At 42.8% G+C, this 19,500-nt stretch overlaps 1 protein-coding gene across 4 annotated transcripts in view; it reads left to right on the top strand.

Annotated features, from left to right (window-relative positions):
• Window positions 1–19,500, top strand: part of INF2 (inverted formin 2) — a 99,310-nt gene that overhangs the window by 67,536 nt on the left and 12,274 nt on the right. For all 4 annotated transcript variants that reach the window (XM_077266521.1, XM_077266537.1, XM_077266548.1 and 1 more), the window contains 9 exons: window positions 2,985–3,070; window positions 5,361–5,461; window positions 5,558–5,628; window positions 5,735–5,842; window positions 5,947–6,017; window positions 13,008–13,128; window positions 15,279–15,443; window positions 17,173–17,275; window positions 18,289–18,435. In XM_077266521.1, coding sequence (XP_077122636.1) covers window positions 2,985–3,070; window positions 5,361–5,461; window positions 5,558–5,628; window positions 5,735–5,842; window positions 5,947–6,017; window positions 13,008–13,128; window positions 15,279–15,443; window positions 17,173–17,275; window positions 18,289–18,435 — 973 coding nt within the window. The remainder of the gene's footprint in view (window positions 1–2,984; window positions 3,071–5,360; window positions 5,462–5,557; window positions 5,629–5,734; window positions 5,843–5,946; window positions 6,018–13,007; window positions 13,129–15,278; window positions 15,444–17,172; window positions 17,276–18,288; window positions 18,436–19,500) is intronic.

Raw genomic sequence — 19,500 nt, 5'->3', positions numbered from 1 at the left:
TCTTGGCAAAAAGCCTCCAGTTCCTGTAAATTCCTAGGCTGTCTAACATGAACTGGAGCTTGAGATCTCCCCAGATTGGCTCAATGATATTGAGGTCAGGAGACTGAGATGGCCACTCCAGACCCTTCACTTTGTTCTGCTGTAGCCAATGACTGGTCAACTTGGCCTTGTGTTTTGGATCGTTGTCACGTTGGAACGTCAAAGTACATCCCATATGCAGCTTTCGGGCTGATGAGTGCAAATTTTTCTCCAGTATTTGCTGACAACATGCTGCATTCATATTTCCTTCAACTTTGACCAATTTTTCAGTGCCTTTGTAGCTCGCACATCCCCAAAACATCAGCAATCCACCTCTGTGCTTTACAGTAGGAATGATGTTCCTTTCATCATAGGCCTTGTTGACCTCTCTCCAGATGTAACGTTTATGGTCGTGGACAAAAAGTTAAATTTTGGTTTCATCACTCCAAATTACTTTGTTCCAGAAGTTTTGAGACTTGTCTGTCCTGTTTTGCATATTGTAGGCGAGATACTTTGTGGCATTTGCGCAGTAATGGCTTTCTTCTGGCAACTCGACCATGCAGCCCATTTTTCTTCAAGTGCCTCCTTCTTGTGCATCTTGAAACAGCCACACCGCTAGTTTTCAGAACAATTTTCCTGGCAGCTGTGGACGACATTTTTGTTGGTCTACCTAACTGTGGTTTTGTTTTTAGAGCCCCTGATTTTTCATTTGTTGATCAGTTTGAACGCTGCTGACTGGCATTATCAATTCCTTGGCTATCTTTTTGTATCCCTTTCCTGTTTTATACAGTTTAACTACTTTTTCCTGTATACTCGTTGACAATTCTTTTGCTTTCCCCATGACTCACAATCCAGAAACATCAGTGACTGGATGAAAGATGCAAGAGTCTGTCTGGATCCCAGAAACTCACTCAGCTTTTATGCACACACACTGATTATAAGCAAACAGGTCATCAGTGAGGATGTTACCTTTAGTAGCCATTCAAACCCATTTGTGTCAACTTCAGGCCAAAATCACCAGGGTATGTGAACTTTTGAGCACAACTGTATGTATAGACTCCGCACCCCAATTACATTTGGCATGGGCTCCCTCCCAGACTACTCCGATAATCTTAGGAATTTTAAAGTATCAGTCAATATCTTAACATTTTGGGGGTCATCCTACCCAAAATGTTTTGGTCCTTCAGGATTTTAAATTACTAAAAAGTTATGATTTTGAAATGGGTTCCAAGGGAAATGTCTTCTCCTATATTGCACTTTGAAAGTCAAGATCTGAGCAAACGAATTTTTTTTTCTAATACTATATCCATGCAGCAAAATCTGAAATTTGCATATGTATTGTATATGAGCAAATCAATTTGACACAGGTAGAATTTTTTTTTTTTTTTAATTCGCTTAACCCAATCTAGTTAAGATTGAAACACGTGACCATCATGCCTTGTTGCTATCACATGGCATAATGCAGCCAATTCAGAAGGTTTATTTTTAATAGCAAAAACGAGAAATGCAGCAGCCGTTTTTGGGTTAATCTGGATAGTGAGAAGACGTCACAGCTTGGCTGCAAAGATAAGGAGAGAAAACTGTAAAACACTGAATAAACTGTACAAATAGTGTGTCTGTGAGACCACAGAAGTGAAGAAAATTTGTGTGTGTAAGGAGTTAAAAGCACAAGAAAAGTCTGGGGGAGGTTACCTTCTCGGCTCTGTGCCCGGAACCATTGAGCTGTGCCTAGGTTCCCTAGGGGGGGGACTTGTAGATGGGGACAAAAAGGAAGCAGCCAGAGAGCGGGAAAGGAACGCACGCAGGAGACAGAGCAGCGTGCAGAGCAGGGTGCAGCTGCGCTCCAGAAGAGAGAGAAAGAGACTGCATCTTGTAGAGACTGCCCAGAAAGACTGCATCTTGTAGAGACTGCCCAGAAAGACTGCATCTTGTGAGTACATAAAGCGGACTCTGCTGTGACTGGAGAGGGGCGCTTTGAGACCCGTTGAGAGACTACGACACCCTGGCCACTGACTCCTGGTACAGAGACTTAACAGTGCAGAGCCCCTGTTTTCCTGGTACAGAGACAACAGTGCGGAGCCCTGATTTTCTGGCTGTGCTGTAAAAGTTAAAGACTCAGAGCCTGTGCATACCACAATAACTCCCGAAACCCCAGGCAGCAGGCTCTCAGAGACTACTCTGCCCACGGACCACAGAGGGACGACAAGTGCCGCTGATTCTCGGCGCCTACGTTGGAGAAGACGACCCTCCAAGCAAGTCATCTTCAGACTGATAAGTGTTCTTTTTTCAAGAAATCCTGCTTAATTCTGTTATATTGTTTAACTCCCGTATTTTTGCATTGTTTTATTGCTAGTTATTTTCCATTGCTTCCTCCCTGCAAGGAGAACCTTATTCCTGTTATTAAACCCCTCAACTGTTGGTCTGTCTGTTCCGTGGTGACATACTCAGTACCTGCATGCTATTACATGTGAAAAAAAGGAAATGGGGAAAATTTCTATGGGACAAATTCCCACAGGACAATACCGTAAAGAGCGTGATGGGGGTTAGGGTGATGTTAGCGCTCACCTGTTAGTTTTGTAAGAACACAACACCTTTTAGAAGCCTGAGGTGTAGCCCCGTCACTAGAGGAGCGTATCGTCCAGGTAACAATTTGTTTTGCCTTACTATCACAAAGTGTGGGCTCTGCTCACAGAAAGTTCTAAATCCAGAGAGTGTAAACAAGGCTTTTTTTATTCACCAACGCGTTTTGCCGCCAGACTGGTGCATTTCTTGAGGTAAAGAGTGTTTCAAAAGATTGGCTCATTCCTAGTATTCACCTAATTCATGTTAATGCCCCAAATGATGGACTTCATACTCTCTGATGCCCGTCTGGTCCGGAGCCCAGTTTAAAAAAAAAAAAAAAAAAAAAAGTCAAAAGTCAACACTTACTATAATTTTTTTTTTTTGTAATCTTTGTTTAATTGTAGGTGGAAAATATAAAAAGTTTCCAAGAAGATAAATCCAAGCTCTCAGATGCCGATCAGTTCTACTTGTTGCTTCTTGGTGTTTCCAAGTAAGTAGCTTAGTGTTCGTTATCTTCATGGGTGATCAGCTAAAGATTGAAGATCTCTAAGGCCATGTTCACACTTTGCGATTTTTACCGTGGAACCGCCGCGATTTTGATGCTGCGGGTCTGCAGCAGTTTCCATAGCGTTTCCATTTACATGTAAACCCTATGGAAACTGCAAACCGCTGTGCACATGCTGTGGGAAAAAACGCTCAAACGCAGCGGTTTAAAACCCACAGCATGTCACTTCTTTGTACAGAATCGCTGCGATTCTGCACACATAGGAGTGCATTGAACCGCTTACTTCCCGCATGGGGCTGTGCCCACGTTGCGGGAAGTAAGCGGCTAATGTGCGGGTGGTACCCGGGGTGGAGGAGAGGAGACTCTCCTCCAGGCCCTGGGAACCATATTTGGGGTAAAAAAAAAGAATAAAAATAAAAAATCATGTTATACTCGCCTCTCAGCGCTGCACGCGGCCAGCCGGTCAGAGTTGCTGTGCGAACAGGACCTGCGGTGACGTCGCGGTCACATGACCGTGATGACGCCGTGGTCACATGACCGTGACGTCACGAAGGGTCCTTCTCGCACATCATCTTTGGAACCGGAGCGCCGCGTGCAGCGCCCAGGAGATCCAGACATCAGAGGGTGAGTATAACCAATTTTTATTATTTTTAACATTACTATTGATGCTGCATATGCAGCATCAATAGTATAGGCGGAAACCGCGGAACAAACCGCGATAAATCTGCAGGGATACCAGCAGCGGTTTTGCCCTGCAGATTTATCAAATCCGCTGCGGGAGAACCCGCAGAGGTCACCCGCAAAGTGTGAACATGGCCTAAAAGTACTAATGGGCAAAAAATGTTAACCATAGTCACATTCATGAACTAGAAGTTTGAGGTTTGTGAGATCTCTCCCCATCCCCCCAAAAAACTGACTGTGTGAGTCTTGTCTCAAAGCTCAGTCCAAGTTAATTCATGTCTGTCCTGACTGATTTGAGGGTGGATACCCCTTTAGTCTCGTATGCTACTTGACACAGTAAAAGAGATGCATCCAGTGTGCTTGACGACATTTTGGTTGATAAAATAGGAACATTAATTTCTGCCCCCAAGACCACCCTGCAAGCTTCAAACACCAGATTGCGGAGACCGCCCCCCCCCCCAACCAATCCTCTCCCACCATTTCCCAGAATCTCAACTAAATAACTGACAAACACAACAAAATGATGGATGAGATTGGTCACAGCTTTCATTTTTTTTTTTATCAAATATATATAGCAATAGTAAAAAGGAAGCACTTTAACTTTACAATAGACCAGTAGCCAAATGCCCTGTAAAACTACAGGCAAGTCAGCCTACATAGCCACAACATTCTTGTGCTTCCTTTGTTGGAGACAGCCGCTGTGACTTTTATTCTAAAATAACTAGTGATGAGCCAGTATACTCGTTGCTTGGGTTTTCCCGAGTATTTGTTAGTGCTCGGAGATTTAGTTTTCATCGCCGCAGCTGCATGATTTACGGCTGCTAGACAGGCTGAATACATGTGAGGAATGGCTGTATGTCTAGGAATTCCCTAATGTATTCAGCCTGTCCAGCAGCTGTAAATCATGCAGCTGAGGCAACAAAAACTAAATCTCCGAGCACTAAAAAATAGTCTGAGATCACCCGAGCATCCTTGGGAAAACCTGAGCAACGAGTATACTCACTCATCACTAAAAATAACACAGGGCAGGACAAGCACCGGGGAAAGAGGAGGATCCAGGCTGCCAACTCACTAATATATCAGGTAAAGGGGGTGGGTAGCTGACATAACACCCCAGGCTCCCATTGGCCATCGTAAAGGGGGAAGGAGGGGCCATACCACCAAACTAAACAAAGGGGAGGGAGAGGGGTGAACCACCCTGGACTAAATGAAGGGAGGAAGAAAAAGGGGAGGGGGCACAGTAGTCACTGGCACTTTCCTTAACCAGTGCCATGCCATTCAGACTGACCAGCACACTTTTGGATGGGGGTTGCATACCCTGGCTTGTTTCAGCCTAGTGCATTTCCAAATTTGCTGGAAATTTTTAAAAAAATTTGGGCCAGTCCCATCAAATCTTGGAAGAATTTTATCCATGCCAGTGACCTAACAAACTCTGAGCTGTATAATAAGGGGGAAGGAAATAGGGCACAATGCCTGTGGGCCTCCTCTACTTATGGGTTGAGTTGTGCATAAAGGAGGGTCGGAGACCACCAGTTTTCTTATGTTGTAAACCTAAGATGACCATTTCATTCAGCCTATCTATTTCCATTTGTAGCTATCCGCTCCGGATCGAATGCATGCTGGCATGTGAAGAATGTACCCTAATGCTGGAAATGCTACGACCCAAGGTGGAAGTTGTCAGCAAGGCTTGTGATGGTAATAGTCCGTGTGCTGTGACTTTTTCTTTTTTTCAGTTATGTAATGTTTTGATTTTAGGAGCTGCTCATTTTAAATGTCTTGGGTCTTTTTCAGACGTTCTTGCCAGTCATAGGCTTCCGGTCTTTTGTCAACTCGTCTTAAAAGTTGGGAACTTTTTAAACTATGTAGGTATCAAACATTTATTTATGGCATTCAGAAAAAAAGTTGGTTTACGTCCTTCTATAAGTTGAGAATTTTGGAGCTTAAAATAGAAAAAAAAATTTTATGTAGGGAAGTCACACTGGAAACGCCAATGGCTTCAAGATAAATACCTTACTGAAGCTAACAGAGACCAAGGCCAATCAAACACGAATTACTCTTCTGCACCATATCCTCGAGGTAAGCTCCGCTGCCTTCTTACAATATATATTTATAATACATTGGGACATCACCTTGCACAGGACTGCATTTCATGTACATAACGTATTTTACAATTATTTCAGGAAATTGAAGCAAATTATACAGATCTTCTTGAACTTCCATATGACCTTGAGACTGTCTCAAAAGCTGCTGGGTAAGAACAGTGTATAGATGTTACCAAGATCTAAGGGGTAACATTTTTCCTTGTGGAGAGTGACAAGCCAAGCCTGGCATGTCATAGTGAGGAGACTTATAGGCCATGCATGCTACTCTGGAAAATTAAATATGAAAATTGTCTCTTCAGAGAGGAAGACGACTAGAACTCTAGCACCACCTATTAAAAGCAGCGATCCTAAAAGTTAGTATGACTTGGGATAAAATTCAAACCAGAATCTCAATTTGTAGGCATGGTGTTTCCCCTCATCAGTGTAAAATATGAGATCTGATGTGGCTAGGTGAGAGGCTCTGGACTGGGATCTAGGGGGTATCATTTCTCCTTGTGGAGTTTGCCAAGGCTGGCATGTCAGAATGAAGAGACTTATAAGCAATGTATGCTACTCTGGAAAATGTAAAAATTTTAATTGTCTCTTCGCTATGTCAACAAATTGAGATTCTGACATGGCAAGGCTCTTTAAAGAGTCAATGCTGACTTTTAGGATCCCTGATTCCAATAGGTGACGCTAGAGTTCTAGTCCTGCTCTCTGAAGAGACAAATTGCATAGATGTTACCCGAGCATTTCTGCTAGTTGGTTCTGTATCGAAAAATATGGCATATTAACAGTGGCGTAACTACAAAGTTATGGGCCCCGGTGCGAACTTCCAAATGGGCCCCCCCCACCTTCCCCTAGATATGCCTCGGACTGTTGCAGGAATCTCCTGCACTGCAACATGGTGTTGGGTGCCAGCACAGCCCGCACAGTGGTATATCCAGCAGAGCCCGCACAGTGGTATATCCAGCAGAGCCTGCACAGTGGTATATCCAGCAGAGCCCGCACAGTGGTATATCCAGCAGAGCCCGCACAGTGGTATATCCAGCAGAGCCCGCACAGTGGTATATAGAGCGCAGCCCACATCTCATCTCATCCCCCCCCCCCCCCCCCCCCCGATAATGGCCCCACAGTCCGGTTAAAAAGAAAAAAAAAACTCTCCTCACCTTTCCTTTTGCCCGCGCTGCTCCCGGCGGCTGCAGTCTGCCCAGGACACTGCAGGTGTGCGATGATATGACGTCATCGCGCACCTGCAGTGTACTGTCAGAGGCAGAGCGGGGAATGATGGGAGAGGAAGCGTCAGGTGACGCTCTCTCCTCCATCATTGCATTGAACTATACCGGTGTCATAGACGCCGGTATAGTTAAATGCGGCGGCGCCGTCGGCACTGGGGGGGGGGGTTCCGGGGGAGGAACAGTGCAGCGGCCCACTACTGGCATCGGCTCTTCTGGCATTTGCCAGAAGTGCCCGATGGCCAGCCCGGCCCTGCTCAGACCTGCCAGCCCGGCCCTGGTCAGACCTGCCGGCCCGGGGCCCCTGACCTGCGGGGCCCGGTCGCAATGGCGACCGCTGCGACCGCGGTAGTTACGCCCCTGCATATTAACAATTTTTAACTGCTTTCTGTTGCATACATTTTTATTTATTGTTTTTACCTTGCCTTTTTTCAAGATACCTCATTCATATTTTTCCATCAACATGGCTGTACAAGTATAAGGGCTTGATTTTTTTTTTTTTTTTTTGCAGCTTCAGTTTTAGGTCGGGGTCACACTTAGTGTATGGAAAATCGGTCCTAGTCTCCCTGCTGAGAGTCGCACAAGTGTTCTCTGTATAGTTATCCATGTGTAATGCGTTTGCAATGCGATGATGCAATTTTCTCGCACCTATGTATCCGTATGACATGCGTATGGCTTCACATTTCTCACTGCTTTTCTTCATTTAATTTAATGGCACAATGGGCTGAAATGAGGAAAATATGTGCGTTTTTCTCGCAAGTCACACTGATGGTCCGTGTGGTGTCTGAGTTTTTTCTCGCGCCCATAGATATGCATTGGCGAGACTTGGGCGATTTACACGTACAATCCGCATAACACTCATCCTTATTCTATGCTAATGTAAGAGGGTGGTGCTGCTATGGACAGTGACACACTGTCTGGTGTGATGGAATGGTCTGCTTCCCCCTGCTATAGACTGTGAAGATGAGCTGCTCTAGAGTTAGGGGAGGAGTTGAGCCTGAACTGTGTGTGTGAGCTGAAGCTGCTACTGAGAGAACTTTGTGCTGTTTGCTACAAGAAAAGTCCCACAGCCTGGGACGGAGTGTATTTGTGAAATTTGCAAGACTTTTCCGGGTACGACAAAGGTGGCTGTTCTGTGCTAGTTTGTGAAGCCACGAAGATGCTGAGAAAGGGATTTAGTTTCCAGGAGCATCCCTAGGATCCAGAAGCAAGGAGAAGACCACGCTTCACAGAGCTGACAGAAAGCCGTGCGCACCACCATATTAGACTGCTGGGGGCCCCCCTGGGACTGGACCTGAGTCCCCAACATCACCGTGAGTCTGTTCCTGTTTGGTGCACCTGTTAGGGCCTAGTGTAGGCTTCAGTAGTCCGTACACGGGAGCCATGTGGCCTGCTTAGTAAAGGCCAGGGAGGTTATATGTAGAGTAGCATCGTTATTTCTTTATTGTTTAAATTTGCTTGTGAGACATATTTTGAGTCTGTAATAGTTGGAGCACCGTGCTATTTTACGGACAAGATAAAGTTTATAACTCTTGTAAAGTGTCTCTTGCCATTGTATACCCCTGATTGCATCTTCCTCATTCACTTCGTTCCTTGCCTCCCAATAAATCTACCCTTTGTTGTTTGCACCTCATCTTGTGTACAGTAGTCTTCATGCACCGTGGTGGTCCCCCAGCCATCGCTTCACTAGTGTGACCCCGGCCTTAGTTTTCAACTAACTTCGCTTTACTATATTTTTTAAAGTGTTCCTGAAAACTACTTGTCAATATGATTTTTCAGCAATACCCATATGGTATAGATTTTTTTTTTTTTCTTATTGAACCGATACATTTTGGGGCAAATTTGTAAAGAAGTATTGGGTTGTATTGACTTTTTTTTTTTTTTTTCTTGAGACCAGTAAATTATATATTTTTTGTTACTGGACATCTTTGGTATCATTTCTATTGATAGTATTTTGACCACAGACACACAGACACACCCAGACAGCAAAAATTAAAAGGTCACCACTTCAAAACCCTGTCATGGGCACAATCTCCAGACCTGAACCCCATTGAAAACCCCTGGAATGTGTTGCTTGGAACTTCGGAGACATGTTGTCGGTAGTTTATAGAATAAATGAAAAATTTATATTTTACTCAGAAATATACCTATAAAGACAAAAATCAGACAAACTGAACATTTTGCAGTGGTCTCTTATCTTTTGCCAGAGCGATAGAGATATATTTTACACCCACACAGTGGGGGAAATAAGTATTTGATCCCTTGCTGATTTTGTAAGTTTGCCCACTGACCAATATCCAAGAAGTATCGTTTCTCCTTGCGGAGATCGACATGCTAAGCATGTCGAGATGAGGAGACTTAAAGCCGCAATGCTTCTCTGGGAAATATGCTAATTATGCAAATTGTCTCTTCAGAGAGGAAGAGAACTAGAACTCTAATGCCACCTATTGGAAGGTAGCAATCCTACAAGTCAATGTTGAGCCTTGCCACATGACTTAGGATAATAGCCAAACCAGAATCTCAATTTGCAGACACTGTTTCGGGGTACTGCCCCCCGTCAGTGCAAAGCGGAGATCTGATTTGGCTGTGTGAGAGGCGTCCGACCATTGGTCAAGAAGTACCGTTTCTCCTTGTGGAGATTGACATGTTTCCCACCGACCAAGACGAGAACAGTCTATAATTTTAAAGGTATGTTAATTTTAACATTGAGAGAATATCAAAAGTAAAATCCAGAAAATCACCTTGTATAAGTTATATAAATGTATTTGCATTTTGCAGTGAGCAATAAGTATTTGATCCCCCTACCAACCATTAGGAGTTCTGGCTCCTACAGACCAGTTAGCCGTTTTTAATGCAGGTAACGAGTTGATTAGGAGCGTCTATCTTACATGGTCACCTTTTATAAAAGACTCCTGTCCTCAGACTTAATTAATCAGTCAGACTCTAACCTCTACAACATGGGTAAGACCAAAGAGCTTTCTAATGATGTCAGGGACAAGATCACAAAGCTGGAATAGGCTACAAAACCATAAGTAAGATGCTGGGTGAGAAGGAAACAACTATTGGTGCAATAGTAAGAAAATGGAAGAAATACAAAATGACTGTCAATCAACATAGATCTGGGGCACCATGCAAAATCTCACCTCATGGGGTATCCTTGATCATAAGAAAGGTGAGAGGTGAGACTAAAACTACTCGGGGGGAACTTGTTATGATCTGAAGGCAGCTGGGAACACGGTCGCGAAGAAAACAATTGGTAAAACATTACGCCGTAAAGGTTTAAAATCCTACAGTGTCCACAAGGTCCCCCTGCTCAAGAAGGCACATGTGCAGGCCCGTCTCAAGTTTGCCAATGAACACTTGGATGATTCTGTGAGTGATTGGGAGAAGGTGCTGTGGTCACATGAGACAAAAATTGAGGTCTTTGGCATTAACTCAACTCGCCGTGTTTGGAAGAAGAGAAATGCTGCCTATATCCCAAAGAACACCGTCCCCACTGTCAAGCATGGAGGTGGAAACATTTTGTTTTGAGTGTGTTTCTCTGCTAAGGACACAGGACTACTTCACCGCATCAATAAGAGAATGGATGGAGCCATGAACCGTAAAATCCTGAGTCACAACCTCCTTCCCTCCGCCAGGACATTAAAAATGGGTCGTGGCTCAAAAAGAAGCACATTTAGGTCATGGAGTGGCCTAGCCAGTTGCAGACCTTAATCCCATAGATAACTTATGGAGGAAGTTGAAGCTTCGAGTTGACAAGCGACTGCCTCAAAATCTTAATGATTAAGAGATGATCTGCAAAGTGAAGTGGACCAAAATTCCTCATCATGACATATGTGCAAACCTCATCATCAACTGCGAAAAACGTCTGTCTGCTTTGCTTGCCAACAAGGGTTTTGCCACCAAGTATTAAGTTTTGTTTGCCAGAGGGATCAAATACTTATTCCTCACTGCAAAATGCAAATACATTTATATAATTTATACAGTGTGATTTTTTTTTTTTTTTTTTTTTATATTCTGTGTCTCAATGTTAAAATTAATCTACCCTTAAAATTATAAAATTATAGACTCTTCATGTCTTTGTCAGTGGGAAAACTTACAAAATCAGGCCCAGACATGTGGGTAGATTAAACCCTGCACGTTTTATATTGGAACAATGGAGTGCTGCCTTTTTTTTTTTTTTTTTAATTTTATGATGTCTGGACGATCAGTGGACAGATTGTCTGGGGGCTCTGCACCTGAAGATAAGTATACTGTGCTGTTCCAAGATGGCACATCAATGCAAGCTGTGGCAAGAAGGTTTGCTGTGTCTGTCAGCATAGTGTCCAAAAGCTGGAGGCGCTACCAGGAGACAGGCCAGGAGACATGGAGGGGGCCGTAGGAGGGCAACAACCCAGCAGCAAGACTGCTACCTCAGCCTTTGTGCAAGGAGGAACAGGAGAAGCCCTGCCAGAACCCTGCAAAATGACCTTCAGCAGGCCACAAATGTGCATGTGTCTGCACAAACGGTTAGAAACCGACTACATGAGGATGGTCTGAGTGCCCGACGTCCACAGAGGAGGGTTGTGCTCACTGCCCAAAACCATGCAGGATGCTTGGCATTTGCCACAGAACACCAGGATTGGCATATCCACCACTGGCGCCCTGTGCTCTTCACAGATGAAAGCAGGTTCACACTGAGCACATGTGACAGATGTGACAGTCTGGAGACGCCGTGGAGAGCGATCTGCCTGCAACATCCTTCAGCATGACCGGATTGGCAGTGGGTCAGTAATGGCGTGGGGTGGCATTTCTTTGGAGGGCCACACAGCCCTCCATGTGCTCGCCAGAGGTAGCCTGACTGCCATTAGGTACCAAGATGAGATCCTCAGACTCTTGTGAGACCATATGCTGGTGCGGTTGGCCCTGGGTTCCTCCTAATGCAGGACAATGCCAGACCTCATGTGGCTGGAGTATGTCAGCAGTTCCTGCAAGATGAAGGCATTGAAGCTATGGACTGGCCCGCCCATTCCCCAGATCTGAATCCAATTGAACACATCTGGGACATCATGTTTCGCACTGTCCACCAATGTCACATTGCACCACAGACTGTCCAGGAGTTGGCAGATGCTTTAGTCCAGGTCTGGGAGGAGATCCCTCCGGAGACCATCCGCCGCCTCATCAGGAGCATGCCCAGGCATTATAGGGAGATCATACAGGCACATGGAGGCCACACACACTACTGAGCATAATTTCCTTGTCTTGAGGCATTTCCACTGAAGTTGGATCAGCCTGTAACTTCATTTTCCACTTTAATTTTGAGTATCATCCCAACTCCAGACCTCCGTGGGATATTAGTTGTGATTTACGTTGATAATTTTTAGGTTTTATTGTTCTCAACACATTCCACTATGTAATGAATAAAGATTTACAACTGGAATATTTCATTCACTGATTTCTAGGATGTGGGATTTCAGTGTTCCCTTTTATTTTTTTGAGCAGTGTATGTATGAGTGTGTTTTATATAACTACACACACTCCATCCGTTGAAGCTGACAGAATGGCTCATTAAAACAATCTCGGAGTAAAAAAGATATGATGCGTGCTGTTACAATGAAGACAAGTATGAGTAGGTGTAGAAAACCACAAACATTTATTTAAAAAAAAAAATTCAACACTTTAATTCTCATCCCTGTCTTCATTGTGACAGCTCCCACTACAAAGTTTTTTTTTTTTTTTGCTGTGTTTTTTTTGCCTCGCAAAAGCATTGCCATAGGTCAATCATCTCTATGCTTGATTGGATCCAGAAATGTACCAGTACTGTAAATGGCACTGGTTAGCTGGTGGGGTGGCTGTTATAGAAATTTTTTTTTTTTTTTTGGGGGGTGGGGGTTCAAGAACATAATTTTCTGAGACGTGCTCCTTTTTTTTTTTTTTCCATTTTAGAATCAACATAGAAAATATTTACTCTGAAACAAGTAGCAATCTGAAAAGATTAAACGATCTGCAGAATAAGCTCTCCAAGTCCTCCAGCGACATGAGAGAACAGTACGAGAAGTGTGTTCAGGTCTGTATTTAGCGTAAAGTCCTATATATCCTCACTTATTGTATCTCCTGAGCTAATATTTTAAGTTTAGGAATCTTGTACGTTAGTTTGTGTCCTTTATATACGGGGCAAAGTTATTGGGGCCGGTGCTGTGTGCAAGGGGCGAGATGCCAACATGCCACTCTGCCTTGGTTAGGGGATATAGATACTGGGCAAATTGAACCTTTGTCCTGAATGGGGAAAAAAAACTGGCAATAACTAAACTTTCTTCAACTTTATTTTACTTCCTTTCTTTAAATCTGATCTGATTTTTGTTTTCTAGTGGGTCTGCAGTGTGCTGTGCTGCTACGTAGGGGACAATCTCAATATTTTTTTAATGTAAAAATCAACATTGGGTTTGGATGGCCTTGGGTTAATTGGGATTAACTTTCCATATTTTGCTATCACCTCTTCATAAGCTTTCCCCAATTTTGAGAGAAGCACTCATTAATATTGGTATTGGCTATACCTGTGTGACTGCTCAGCTGTTTTATGGCCACATCAACGTTCGGCTCAACTTTCATGTTGTCTGTGCTTACTCGCCTCCAGAAAAAAAAACACACACAATTGATTCTAAAAGCCTGTCAGACTGAGCCTACCCAACAATCTCTTTCTGCAGTTTTTAGTAATGTGCAGAGAGACAAATTATGTAAACGTCTAATGATGCAAAATTTTTAATGAAAAACAATTGCTAAGATTCTTAGGCCAAAATACATACATATAGTGTGAGAAACTAATTGGCCATGATGATGGGGATGTCCGGGACATTAACATTGATGGCATATCCTTAAGATAATGACACTATAATTCTGAGTTTCTGTAAAGCGGTGGATACAACTTAAAGGGAACCTGACAGCAGGATTGGGCAAAGTAACCTATAGAGTGTCAGGTCAGCGCCTACTGAATATGATGATACCTGTTAATGAAATCCGTCTTGTGGTTGTTGTTTAATCTTTATTTTTACTTAATGATATTCTTGCGCTCAGCCGACTGTGGGGGTCTTATGTGGTGCTCTGGTTAGGTATTCATAATGCAGCCTGCTGACAGGTCACTGGTCCCTTACTGATCTACCCTGAGTTTGCATAATAAATACCTGTACATAGCGAAGAAAAAAAAAAACCTTCTGCAGGCAGGTGCCGGCTATGGCATCTGCACTGCAGCATAATTGCATGTTTAGTGTGTAGTTACCACATGTGATTGAGCTTTTCCTGAAGAGTGTAACAAAAAAAAACAATTTTAAAATGGTGCCCACCACACCTGCACAGTAGCAGCTATCTGTGTAAATAGCTGAGATCCGATAGCTGCCATTGTGCATGCGCTGGTGATGCCATCTTGCTAGAGAAGGAAAAAAACCATTCCTCCATCTGCGCTGCCTGCGCAGTAGCAGCTATAGGCGTACATAGCTGAGATCTGATTGCTGCTATTGTGCTACTGCGCAGGCGTGGAAGGGGCCATTTTACTTTTTTTTTTTTTTTTTTTTAATACTTCTCTGGAAAAGCTCAACCACATGTAGTAACCACACAGTAAACATGCAATTATGCTGCAGAGCAGATGCCACGGCTAGCACCTGCCTGCAGAAGTGTTTTTTTTTTTTTTTTCTTCATCAGTATGTACAGATATTCATTATGCAAACTAGAGGGCAGGTCAGTGTGGGATCAGTGACCTGTCAGCAGTCTGCATTATGAATACCAAAGCACCACATGATGACCCCCCACAGGCCGCATCGGAGCATGAGAATCTCCTTAACTAAAAACTGAAAATAAAGATTAAACAATAACCACAAGACGGATTTCATCAACCCAAGGTATCATTTTAATCAGTAGAATAGCGCCGACCTCACATTGTAGGTTACTGTGCATAATCCTGCTGACAAGTTCCCTTTAAGTTCATGTTTTCAAATGGGATTTAAAATGTAATTTCCATTTCACAATTGCACACTACTGGATTGTAATCGTGTTGGCCTACCACATACACATGGTGGTTATAGGTGCCTAAACTTAGCCTGAAGTCGTCACTTTACAACCAGAGAGCCTGAAGTCACGTTATCCATGACCTGCAAACTGTTAACGAAATTCCAACATCAAAGGAAAATGTTTAGTAGTAATAATTTGTATCTCTTGACATATTTTTAGGACTCTCTCCATGCACTTAAGGACTTGGAAAAACAGCTGGAAGATATTTCACAGAAGAAAAAAAAACTATCAGATTATTTATGTGAAGAGCTAGCAAAACTTTCACTAGAAGATACTTTTGGAACCATGAAAACATTTAGGGACCACTTTCTGAAAGCAAGGAAGGTTTGTGGCTTCATAATTATATCGAATATAGATAAACTTTTATGTTGGTGAACTCAAGTGGAAGGTGGTCAATGACCCCTATGGTCCTTGGTGTGGTTATTTTCCAAAAAAATAACATGGTACCTTGACACAAGTGGTTTGGTTCAAAGATGTCCATATATGTTCAGATCCATTCTTAGAATGTAGTAAATTGTACAGAAATCTCAACCATAAAAAAAAAAAATCCTGAAATTTTGCATTTTTAGCCCTTGCTTGGTTGGAAGATTCTCACTAGTTTACCTCAACAAAGAGGAGCCAGAAGACCACAGCGTCTGATTTCTCCTTCTCCTGCACTGATTAGAAGCACTTAACCTTGATAATCAAAGGTGTAAATTTCTTTAGCAGTGCATGGGTTAATCTGCTCACTTGAGACTTCCTAGAAGCATTCCTCCATTAAGGCGCTCAGCTCTGCACTGTTAGCCACTCCTATCTCCTATATAATCTGAGTCTTGGCTAGCATTTGTCAGAGCTAGCTTTTGCTGCATGGCTGGAGGTTGTTGGTGGTTATTGGAGAAAAGCGTTTAGTTGATTTATCTTTGACTGTTGCTTGGTTTTGAGTGTGTGATAATTCCCTTTCTCCTACCTTAGTATAACCCCCATCCTCCACTGCCCGGTGTTTTACCTCTTGTTTATGTGTATATATTTTTGTATGATTGGCATTCTTTATCCCTGTTCGTATTACCGTATAAGCTGACCCAAGTGTAAGCCGAGGCACCAAATTTTGCCACAGAAAACTGGGTAAACATTGACTCGAGTATAAGCCGGGTATGTATTGTCCCCCTCATCCCTGCCCTGCTATGTGTGGCTCCCCCCCGCCTGTCCTGCTATGTGTGGCCCCCCCCATACTGTCCTCCTCTGTGTGGCTACCCCTGTTGTATACATGGCTCCCCTGGTCCCCTCGTATGCATGGCTCCCCCGTCCCATCTTGTATGCATTGCTCGGCTCCCCCACGTCCCATCCTTGTATGCATGGCTCCTCCCCATCCCATTTTGTATGCATGGCTCAGCTCCCTCCATCCCATCCTTGTATGCATGGCTCGGCTCAGCTCTCCCCTGTTCTCCCCCATCATACTCACCCTCCTCGTGCCGTCGCTGCATGTCCTTGCATCTCCGTTGTCCTGATGGCAGCTCTTCCTGTGCTGAGCTGTCACATGGTACCGCTCATTAAGGTAATGAATATGCACTCCACGCCTATGGTAGTGGAGACGCGTGCATATTCATACCTTAATGAGCGGCACCACATGACTGCTCAGCACATGAAGCTCTGCTGCACCTGGACAGCGGAGATGCAGGGACGTCGCAAGGAGGGTGAGTATGATGTCACAGCCGCCAGCTCCTGTCGGTGCTCCGCCGCTTTCCTCCCCCTCTCGGCTTATATACGTGTATATACGGTACCTTGTTAGTCTAGTTGGTGTATTACGGTACACTACTACTCCCCACTTCCCTGAGAGTTGGAAGGGTACAGACTGAGGGTGGTTTCAGGAGATAAGGCAAGGTACATGGCCCCGGCATCTTCACCATCAGAAGTAATCCGGGGAACAGGGCAAGCCACGGTGCTGACAAGTCATGACAAATATCCCAAGAATATTTGCAATCAATGTGTGTTTTTTGTTTGTTTTTTTTTGCTTCTGTGATACATTGTAAATCTGGCTTTAAGAAATGTATCTACCTCATTGTTTTCTTTCATTTAGGAAAATAAAGATAGAAAAGAGCAGGTGGCAAAGGCAGAAAAAAGAAAAAAGCAACTTGAGGAGGATGAAGCAAAGAGACAGAAGGGAGAGAATGGAAAAATCAGTAAGTTGTAGTACAACAGACCAAGCGACAACTCCCTTCCAAATTTTTTCCAGGAGACAGTCTGATTATTTGACTTTGCTACATGGAATGCTGTAAAATTTTGTTACAGAAAAGTCCTGGGCATATGTGCTTTTGCGGCAAATTGGCCATTAGAGTGGGGGGGGGGGTTGCCATGTTCGGAATTCTGCCCACTTTGTAAGCGTGGGTCACTTTGTAAGCGTGGGTCCTGCCTTGTTGGTGTAATGAATGGCTGTTTGTCATTTTCTATGCATTTTAGAGTACAGTGAAACTCCCTTAATCTGACATCTGATAATTCAGAAAAGTCTGATAAATTGGCCTGTTTTTTTTTTATGTAATTGTAGTTTTTTTTTTTTTTTTTTTTTTTTATAAGTAATCACTGAGTGATGCACAGCAGTTCCCCCGAATTTTACTTGGGGCAATTTTGCTTCTCAGACCCCTAAATATATAATTTTTTTTTTTTTATTTAAACTGTTTTAGGATAAAATTTAAACAAATGATGTAGGGTCAGTGATGTGTCACTTACTAGGCTGTGTGTTGCTGTTTCAATAAAATTAGTGTTTTATCCGCAAGATATTGAACACTGGACTTGGTTGCTTGTGCCTCTTAGTCAAGTTATTCTGTGTAGCCACGCCCCCACCTCTGATTGGCAGCCTTCTGTCAGTGGTGTGGGCGGGGTTATACATAATTCAGCTTTTGAGCTCTGCTAGACCAAAAAACACAATGATTGTATCAAAATGGCAGAATGCAGACTGGTAAGTGACACATCGCTGAAATCGGGGTCTCTGCTCCTACATTAGGCTGCTCTCAGATTACATGGCAAAAATTTGGTGACAGGTTCCCTTTTAACAATATTTTTCATTTTATTAATTTGAAAAATGAATTCCAAATTAAGTTTGACTTTGTCGTTTTATGCCATTTTCAGCAAACAAATATTTGAACCAAACTGTTACATTTTGTAATTTTATTTTTTTTTTTGCCTTTTGGTTACAAAGTTCGGAAAGGAACAGTAAAGTTAGAAGAAGGTTGTATCATTGATGCTTTACTGGCCGATATCAAAAAAGGTTTCCAGCTCCGTAAAACTGCAAAAAGCAAATCAGAACCTGAGGATTCTCAGAGGAACTCAAGTAGTGATCTACATGGTAAAGTTGAAAAAGGTTCTTGGGAAAACCTGTAGTAGTCTTCTATGCAAACGCATCTCGAAAGCTTGGCTTTTAAAAAAGACTAACCAAATGACTTGGGGCCCTGCTTCAGCTGGACTGCATGCCCTGCAAAAGCCTTTCTAATTTTGTGAGCTTTGCTTTGTTAAAAAATTATATTTCAAATTTATTAAGTATTTCAGAAAAAATACTCTGTAATTTGTATGTAATTTTGATGCCAATTTCTTTTTGCTTCTTTGCTCCTGTTTTCTACATGCTAATCCTGTACATAATGCTGCATGAATTAAATGTGCATGATATTGTTGTTGGTTTTTTTTTGGTTTTCCAACTTAGAAAAAAATTAAAAACATTTAGGTCAAGAGCACTCAATAAGTGTCCAATTGGTAGATGGTGCCTATCAATATAATCTGATTTAAACTACGTTACCCTAGAAGATATTGTGTTGGTTTCTTTTGCAAATAGTTTCCTCCTTTCATTTGTGACCCTAAGCAGTTAAATTTGGGAGGGTACTTGCATATGCATATTAACATGTCACAATGCCCATACCTCCAAGGTCTGATCTAACTGATCTAAAGAATCGGTAATTACCAGGATGATCTAAGTTTTTTTTGTTCTGTTAAACCTCAGGGTCTCCGGTCTTGATACTGACCTAAAAATAAAATGGACCTCGTGTACTCACTGGCCAAAGCTTATTTTATTTTCATATTCCTCTGCAGATCTCAAAAAAGAAATGTTTCCCAAATTACTGGTTTCTTTCCTCTCTATGAGCTGCAATATAGAGCTTTCAATGAGTCCTAATTTGTTTTGTTTTTTTTTATAATTATAAAAACTTTTTTTTTTTTGGTTTGATAACTTAAATAATGATGATGTGTATTGAGAATAGGATATCAATTTTTGACTAGTGGGGATCAATTTCCAGTAGTGATCCTTTTTAAAAATTTTTACACGGTCACAGTGCCATACATATTGTTAGGCCTGGTACAACAGCTGGGACCCAGTTCACTGAAATGGGATTAAGCTGCCGTACCAGGTACAGCTACAACTGTT

The sequence above is a fragment of the Ranitomeya variabilis genome, chromosome 1 (genome assembly GCF_051348905.1).
Source record: "Ranitomeya variabilis isolate aRanVar5 chromosome 1, aRanVar5.hap1, whole genome shotgun sequence".
NCBI lineage: Eukaryota > Metazoa > Chordata > Amphibia > Anura > Dendrobatidae > Ranitomeya > Ranitomeya variabilis.
The sequence above is the reverse complement of the archived record's forward strand: the minus strand, read 5'-3'. Positions and strand labels throughout refer to the sequence as shown.